The 8,312-nt window shown below is 57.7% G+C and overlaps 1 protein-coding gene and 4 gene segments (V, D, J or C); 2 read left to right on the top strand and 3 right to left on the bottom strand.

Annotated features, from left to right (window-relative positions):
• Window positions 1-1,312: 1,312 nt before the first annotated feature.
• Window positions 1,313-3,337, top strand: LOC106897001. The segment is given in 2 exon segments: window positions 1,313-1,379; window positions 2,916-3,337. Coding segments are annotated over 2 exon segments (477 nt in total).
• Window positions 3,338-3,362: 25 nt separating this feature from the next.
• On the bottom strand, window positions 3,363-3,875 carry LOC106897000 (the record flags this gene model as incomplete). The annotated part of the segment is given in 2 exon segments: window positions 3,363-3,688; window positions 3,790-3,875. Coding segments are annotated over 2 exon segments (381 nt in total), but the record flags the coding sequence as incomplete, so codon positions are not given.
• A 5-nt stretch (window positions 3,876-3,880) lies between these two features.
• LOC106896999 (Ig heavy chain Mem5-like) lies at window positions 3,881-4,540 on the top strand. Its single transcript, XM_014957353.1, has one exon. It carries the CDS (start codon window positions 3,896-3,898, stop codon window positions 4,538-4,540), a length of 645 nt encoding a protein of 214 aa, XP_014812839.1. The 5' UTR covers window positions 3,881-3,895.
• Window positions 4,541-4,963: 423 nt separating this feature from the next.
• LOC106896998 lies at window positions 4,964-5,495 on the bottom strand. The segment is given in 2 exon segments: window positions 4,964-5,370; window positions 5,480-5,495. Coding segments are annotated over 2 exon segments (423 nt in total).
• On the bottom strand, window positions 5,375-7,013 carry LOC106896997 (the record flags this gene model as incomplete). The annotated part of the segment is given in 3 exon segments: window positions 5,375-5,972; window positions 6,506-6,867; window positions 6,969-7,013. Coding segments are annotated over 3 exon segments (755 nt in total), but the record flags the coding sequence as incomplete, so codon positions are not given.
• Between the last annotated feature and the right edge of the window lie 1,299 nt (window positions 7,014-8,312).

The raw sequence follows: 8,312 nt of genomic DNA, 5'->3' as shown, positions 1-8,312 counted from the left end.
GTCCGTTAGGCCCAGGGTGTGATACACAGCAGGGATCCAGGCTCGGGCATCGGGAGGTCGCTGGGAATGGTTGCGGTTTGGGGCAAAAGATTGAGATTTGGGACAAAACTGAGGTTTGTGGCAAATTCTCCAAGGTTTGGGCCTAAAACCAGTTGAGGTTTAGACCTAAAATACTCAAAAACGGTCGGGTTTTGGCATAAAAAGGGTCGAGGTTTTGGCCAAGAAATGGTCGAGGTTTTGGCCTGAAAACAGTCAAGGTTTTGGCATAAAATTGGTTGAGGTTTTGGCCAGAAAATGGTCAGGTTTTGGCCAGAAAATGCTCGAGGTTTGGGCCTGAAAACGGTCGAGATTTGGACCAAAAAAGGTCAAGGTTTGGCATAAAACATTTGAGGTTTTTGGCATAAAATTGGTCGAGGTTTTGATCAGAAAATGGTCAGGTTTTGGACAGAAAATGCTCAAGGTTTGGGCCTAAAAACGGTCGAGATTTAGACCAAAAAAGGTCAAGGTTTGGCATAAAACATTTGAGGTTTTTGGCATAAAATTGGTCGAGGTTTTGATCAGAAAATGGTCAGGTTTTGGACAGAAAATGCTCGAGGTTTGGGCCTAAAAACGGTCGAGATTTGGCCCAAAAAATGGTCGAGGTTTTGGCATAAAACATTTGAGGTTTTTGGCGTAAAATTGGTTGAGGTTATGGCCAAAAAACGTTGAGTTCTGGGCCTCGAAACGGTCGAGGTTTTGGCCTGAAAATGGTCGAGGTTTGGGTCCAAAAAATGGTCAAGGTTTGGACCAAAGAATGGTTGAGGTTTGGTCCAAAAAATGGTCGAGATTTGGACCAAAAACGATCGAAGTTTTGACCTGAAGTGGTTGAAGTTTTGGCCTGAAAGGGTCGAGGTTTTGGCCTAAAAAAGGGTCGAGGTTTTGGCCTAAAAAAGGGTCAAAGTTTGGGCATGAAACGGTCGAGGTTTGGGCCAAAAATGCTTGAGGTTTCACTCCAAATGTTGAGATGTTGGACAGAAATGGTTGAATTTGGACCAAATGGTTGAGACTTGGGGCAAAACCAGTCAAGGTTGGGGGCAAAGGGTTGAGGCTCAGGGCAAGGACCTGGGTTGGGTGAAGGGATGGAGGAAGATGTGGGGACCCAGCGCTGGGATGTGGGGGCATGGACATGGGGTCAGGGCCACCAGTAGCACCATAAATATAGCCATCAGCATTTTTGTCCACCCCCCACCCCAGGGCCTTTAAAGACCCCCGGGTCCCACCATGGAGGCACCATCCCCGGCGTCCTCCTCCTCCCCTTCAAACCCTTCCTCTTCTCTTCCCCACCATGGGCGCCCACTTGGCCACCACCTTCCTCCTCCTCCTCCTGGCCGCCCTCCCAGGTAGGACCCTCATCTTCCCTCCCCGCCCACGGAGATGGAGGACGAGCCATGGGGGGACCTTGGGGGTGACTCAGTTGTCTCCTTCCTCTCTCCCTCCTCAGGGCTGCGGGCGGCCGTGGAGCTGACGGCGTCCGGAGGGGGCCTTGTGACACCTGATGGGTCCCTCACCATCGGCTGCAAGGGCTCCGGCTTCACCTTCAGCAGCTTCACCATGTTCTGGGTGCAACAGGCACCTGGGAAGGGTCTGGAGTTCGTTGCGGGTATTAGCACTGGTAGTTATACCTACTACGCGCCGTCGGTGAAGGGTCGCTTCACCATCTCCAGGGACGACTCCCAGAGCACGGTCACGCTGCAGATGAACAGCCTCAAGGAGGATGACACGGCCACCTACTACTGCGGTAAAGATGACGATGGTTATGGTGGTTATTATGGTGCTGGTGGCACCGACGCCGTCAGCATGTCCCCACATCCCAGTGCTGGGTCCCCACATCTTCCTGAAGCCCTTCATCCAACCCAGATACTTGACCCAAGCTTCCACCTTTTGCTTCAACCTTGACTGGTTTTGCCCTAAATCCCAACCATTCATACCACATCTCAGCAAATTGTGCCAAAATTTGACCAGTTTTTCCCCAATCTTGACACTTTGCCCCAAGTGTCAACCGCTTCCTCCAAATTCAACCACTTTTGCACCAAATCTTGACGTTTTCCCCCAACCCTCAACAACTTTTTGCCAAAATCTTGACTGTTTGCCAAGGTGTTGACCAGCTTTTGCCCAAATCTTGACTATTTGCCCCACCCTTCACCAGTTTTTGCCCAAACCTCAACACTTTGCCCAGCCCTTTCATGAGTTTTGGCTCCAGTCTTTACACTTTGCGGCCAATTTCAGCTGCTTTGGCCCCAAACCTCGACTCTTTTTGGTACGAATGCTTGAGATTTAGATCAAAATCAGCCAAGGTTGGCAACAAGGGTTTGAAGATCAGAGCAAGAACCTGGGTTGGGTGAAGGGTTTGAGGAAGACGTGGGGACCCAGCGCAGGGATGTGGGGACACGGTGACAGCGTCAGAGCTACCATCAGCACAATCACCACCACCACCATCAGCATGTTTGCCGCAGTAGTAGGTGGCCGTGTCGTCCTCCTTGAGGTCCTTCATCTGCAGCGTGACCGTGCTCTGGGAGTTGTCCCTGGAGATGGTGAAGCGACCCTTCACCGACGGCGCGTAGTAGGCGCTACCACCGCTGGTAATACCCGCGACCCACTCCAGACCCTTCCCGGGCGCCTGTCGCACCCAGAACATGGTGAAGCTGCTGAAGGTGAAGCCGGAGGCCTTGCAGCGGAGGGTGAGGGACTTTCTTGGTTTCTGATGGATCAGACCCCTTCTCCATCCTCCTCCTCCTCCTCCTGGCCGCCCTCCCAGGTAAGACCCTCATCTTCCCCCCCGCCATGGACACCCCCCTCCCCGCCCGCGGAGATGGAGGATGAGCGATGGGGGGACCTTGGGGGTGACTCAATTGTCTCCTTCCTCTCTCCCTCCCCAGGGCTGCGGGCGGCCGTGGAGCTGATGGAGTCCGGAGGGGGCCTCGTGACACCCGGGGGGTCCCTCACCCTCCGCTGCAAGGCCTCCGGCTTCACCTTCAGCAGCGTCACCATGTTCTGGATTCGACAGGCCCCTGGGAAGGGGCTGGAGAATGTCGCGTTTATTTACAGTGATGGTGACATAAGATACGTGCCGTCGGTGAAGGGTCGCTTCACCATCTCCAGGGACAACTCCCAGAGCACGGTCACGCTGCAGATGAACAGCCTCAAGGAGGACGACACGGCCACCTACTACTGCGCCAAAGCTGATGATGGTATTGGTGGTGCTGGTTGTTGTGGTGGACCTGACCCCCACATCGTGACCAAACAGAACCCCAACCCCCGGGGTCAACTCCAGAGCCGCAGGGATGTGGGGACACGGTGACAGCGTCAGAGCTACCATCAGCACAATCACCACCACCACCATCAGCATGTTTGCCGCAGTAGTAGGTGGCCGTGTCGTCCTCCTTGAGGTCCTTCATCTGCAGCGTGACCGTGCTCTGGGAGTTGTCCCTGGAGATGGTGAAGCGACCCTTCACCGACGGCGCGTAGTAGGCGCTACCACCGCTGGTAATACCCGCGACCCACTCCAGACCCTTCCCGGGCGCCTGTCGCACCCAGAACATGGTGAAGCTGCTGAAGGTGAAGCCGGAGGCCTTGCAGCGGAGGGTGAGGGACCCCCCGGGTGTCACGGTGCCCCCTCCGGACTCCGTCAGCTCCACGGCCGCCCGCAGCCCTGGGGAGGGAGAGAGGAAGGAGACAATTGAGTCACCCCCAAGGTCCCCCCATGGCTCGTCCTCCATCTCCGCGGGCGGGGAGGGAAGATGAGGGTCCTACCTGGGAGGGCGGCCAGGAGGAGGAGGAGGAAGGTGGTGGCCAAGTGGGTGCCCATGGTGGGGAAGAGAAGAGGAAGGGTTTGAAGGGGAGGAGGAGGACGCCGGGGATGGTGCCTCCATGGTGGGACCCAGGGGTCTTTAAAGGCCCCGGGATGGGGGGCGGACCCCTCCCATGCAAATTCCTGCCCAGAGCCGTGTCCTGCCCGGGCTCCAGCTTCACCTTCAGCAGCTTCGGCATGGAATGGATTCGACAGGCGCCCGGGAAGGGGCTGGAGTTGGTCGCAGCTATTAGCAAGGATGGTGGTTACACAAACTACGCGCCGTCGGTGAAGGGTCGCTTCACCATCTCCAGGGACAACTCCCAGAGCACGGTCACGCTGCAGATGAAGAGCCTCAAGGAGGACGACACGGCCACCTACTACTGCGCCAAAGAAGCTGGTGCTGGTGGTGCTGGTTATTGTGGTGGCCCCGACCCCCACATCGTGACCAAACTCTCTGCCCTGCTCTGTGGAGATCTCACCTGGAGCCCTTTGTCCGGCTCTGGAGTCCTCAGCCCAGGAAGGACGGACATGGCAGCCACAACCTCATTGAGCCCCAACATCCCTCAGCTCTTCCCCCAAATCTCAGCACCTCCCGAAAGCCCGGACTGGACCCTTCCTCCCAAGAGGACGACACGGCCACCTACTACTGCGCCAAAGAAGCTGGTGCTGGTGGTGCTGGTTATTGTGGTGGCCCCGACCCCCACATCGTGACCAAACTCTCTGCCCTGCTCTGTGGAGATCTCACCTGGAGCCCTTTGTCCGGCTCTGGAGTCCTCAGCCCAGGAAGGACGGACATGGCAGCCACAACCTCATTGAGCCCCAACATCCCTCAGCTCTTCCCCCAAATCTCAGCACCTCCCGAAAGCCCGGACTGGACCCTTCCTCCCAACCCAGACCCCTGCACCCAACCCAGCTCCTTGCCCTCAGCCTCGGCCATTGTCCCCAAGACCATTCTTCTTCAGCCCAGTGAGGGCCCCCGCAGCCTGGACCTCCGAATGGTGCCCCAACCCCAGCCCAGAGCAGAACCCCAACCTCCGGGTCACCTCCAGAGCCAGAAACGTGCCCTCATGGAGTACAGTGAGGGTACAAGGTGTCGGGGACGGGGCCACCATCAACCCAACAACCACCACGCCTTCAAGCCGGATGGTTCTGATTCTGTGACCGAGGGCTGGGATGTGGGGACACGGGGTCGGGGTCGGGGCCACCAGCATAACCATAACCACAACCAGCACCAGCACATTTGGCGCAGTAGTAGGTGGCCGTGTCGTCCTCCTTGAGGCTGTTCATCTGCAGCGTGAGCGTGCTCTGGGAGTTGTCCCTGGAGATGGTGAAGCGACCCTTCACCGACGGCGCGTAATCTGTGCCACCATTGCTGTAAATACTCGCGACGTATTCCAGCCCCTTCCCAGGGGCCTGTCGAATCCAGAACATGGAGAAGCTGCTGAAGGTGAAGCCGGAGGCCTTGCAGCGGAGGGTGAGGGACCCCCCGGGTGTCACGAGGCCCCCTCCGGACTCCGTCAGCTCCACGGCCGCCCGCAGCCCTGGGGAGGGAGAGAGGAAGGAGACAATTGAGCTACCCCCAAGGTCCCCCCATGGCTCGTCCTCCATCTCAGCCCAGCCCAGACCCCTCCACCCATCCCAGCTCCTTGCCCTCAGCCTCGGCCATTGTCCCCAAGACCATTCTTCTTCCACCCACTGAGGGCCCCCGCAGCCTGGACCTCCTAATGGTGCCCCAAGCCCAGACCAGTGAAGAACCCCAACCCCCGGGGTCACCTCCAGAGACAGAAACGTGCCCTCATGGAGCACAGTGAGGGTACACGGTGCCGGGGACAGGGCCACCATCAACCCAACCACCACCACGAGCAGCTTTGGCGCAGTAGTAGGTGGCCGTGTCGTCCTCCTTGAGGCTGTTCATCTGCAGCGTGACCGTGCTCTGGGAGTTGTCCCTGGAGATGGTGAAGCGACCCTTCACCAACGGCGCGTACCAGGTGCTACTACCATCCTTGTTAATACCCGCGACCAACTCCAGCCCCTTCCCGGGCGCCTGTCGCACCCAGTCCTTGGCGAAGCTGCTGAAGGTGAAGCTGGAGGCCTCGCAGCAGAAGATGAGTGTGGGAGAGTAAGGGAAGGTTGGCGAGGAGGACTGTAGATATGCTCAAGTGACTCCCATGTGGGGTCTGGAGAACACATCTGTCACACTCATTGTTGCTCAGTTTTGTGTGCTCAACGAGTAGAACATCTGCCCTCGGATAACATAGTCCTGGGATGGACTCAGGGGAAACTTCTCAAACACCTCTGAGATCCCTGCCCTGCTGTTGGAGAGATCGAAGCCCAGCAGAAGACTCTGCCAGAATGCTTGAAATACACCCCAAACAGCAAGTGGGAGCTCCCCCGCTCCATCACTCCCAGGTTAACGAGGACTCTTGTGCTAATTAATAAGGACTCTGGCTCCGCGGTGCCTGCCTCTGCCCGGGGGCTTTTTCAGAGGTTCCCCGATCCATGAGGTATTGACATTAACTTGTTCTTTGCCCTTAATCCGTGGTTTTGTGGGTTTTTCCTGAGTCCTGCCTGCACCGGCGCACACACGGGCCGACGTGGTGCTGAGGGACATGGGTCAGTGGTGGGTTTGGGGGCTTCAGGAAGATGTGGGGACCCAGGGCAGGGATGTGGGCACACGGTGACGGGGTCGGGGCCACCAGCAGCATAAGGAGCACCACAATAACCACCATAAGCATCTTTGGCGCAGTAGTAGGTGGCCGTGTCGTCCTCCTTGAGGCTCTTCATCTGCAGCGTGACCGTGCTCTGGGAGTTGTCCTTGGAGATGGTGAAGCGACCCTTCACCGACGGCGCGTAATCTGTGCCACCATTGCTGTAAATACTCGCGACGTATTCCAGCCCCTTCCCAGGGGCCTGTCGAATCCAGAACATGGAGAAGCTGCTGAAGGTGAAGCCGGAGGCCTTGCAGCGGAGGGTGAGGGACCCCCCGGGTGTCACGAGGCCCCCTCCGGACTCCGTCAGCTCCACGGCCGCCCGCAGCCCTGGGGAGGGAGAGAGGAAGGAGACAATTGAGTCACCCCCAAGGTCCCCCCATGGCTCGTCCTCCATCTCCGCAGGCGGGGAGGGAAGATGAGGGTCGTACCTGGGAGGGCGGCCAGGAGGAGGAGGATGGAGAAGGGGTCTGATCCTCCAGACACCCCAGGGATCCCTCACCCTCCGCTGCAAAGGCTCCGGCTTCGATTTCAGCAACACCTGGATGCAATGAGTGCGACAGGCACCTGGGAAGTGGATGATGTGTTTTGTGGGTATTTGGAGCGGTGGTGGTTACACAGAATACGCGCCGTCGGTGAAGGGTCGCTTCACCATCTCCAGGGACAACTCCCAGAGCACGGTCACGCTGCAGATGAACAGCCTCAAGGAGGACGACACGGCCACCTACTACTGCGCCAAAACTGCTGGTGGTGGTTATGGTTGTAGTTATGGTGCTACTCCATCACCGTGTCCCCACATCCCTGCCCTGGGTCCCCACATCTTCCTCAAACCCTTCACCCAACCCAGGTCCTTGTCCCGAACTTTGACCCTTTCCTTCATCCTTGAGTGATTTAGCCCCAAATCACAACCCTTCGTACCAAAACTTGACTAATTTCCCCCCAATCCTTACTCCTGCTTGAAGTCTCAACCAATTTCTTACCAAATCTCCACATTTTGCCCTGAAGTCTCAACCGGTTTCGCAACAAATCTTGACCACTTGCCCCAGTCCTCAATCACTTTGGGCCCAAATCTTGACTCTTTGCTGAGACCTTGACCAATTTTTGCCCAAATCTTGACAGTTCACAGTCAATCTTAAAGGCTTTTGTCCCCAACCCCCCTTTGCTGTGAGTCCCAGACCCCGACTCAGAGCCCAGACCCTTCCTGTGCCCCGACTTACACCTTCCTGACCCCTTTGCCCCCACCCCAGACCCCTCTCCTCACTCCCGACTCTGCCCCCACAACGGACCCCTTTCGGGACATGGTGCCGGGTTCGGGGCCACCAACATCTTCCTCCGACCCTTCACCCAACCCAGGTGCTTGCCCTGAGCTTCAACCCTTTGCCCCCAACCTCAACTGGTTTTGCCCCAAGTCTCAACCTTTGTTCAGGTGGGCTTGGGGCCAACGGTGAAGGCTCGGGGCAAGGACCTGGGTTGGGAGCAGGGTCCATGTTTGGTGGAAGGGGCCAGGCTGCGTGTGGGGTGGTGGCCCGACTCAGAGCCCAGACCCTTCCTGTGCCCCGACTTACACCTTCCTGACCCCTTTGCCCCCACCCCAGACCCCTCTCCTCACTCCCGACTCTGCCCCCACAACGGACCCCTTTCGGGACATGGTGCCGGGTTCTGGGCCACCAAGGCAGGAATTTGGGCACCCAGCAGGATTTTGGGCTGGTTTCAGGGGAGTTGAGGCGCAGGGCGAATGTGTTTGGCACCAGGGAGGGGTTTTGGGGAGATGCTGG

Source organism: Calidris pugnax, unplaced genomic scaffold (genome assembly GCF_001431845.1).
Source record: "Calidris pugnax isolate Ruff unplaced genomic scaffold, ASM143184v1 scaffold369, whole genome shotgun sequence".
In the NCBI taxonomy this organism is placed as follows: domain Eukaryota; kingdom Metazoa; phylum Chordata; class Aves; order Charadriiformes; family Scolopacidae; genus Calidris; species Calidris pugnax.
The sequence above is the reverse complement of the archived record's forward strand: the minus strand, read 5'-3'. Positions and strand labels throughout refer to the sequence as shown.

Excerpts from the sequence above, each read along its gene's own strand:
- LOC106896999 (XM_014957353.1), top strand. The coding sequence starts at position 3,896 with ATGGTGCCTCCATGGTGGGACCCAGGGGTCTTTAAAGGCCCCGGGATG.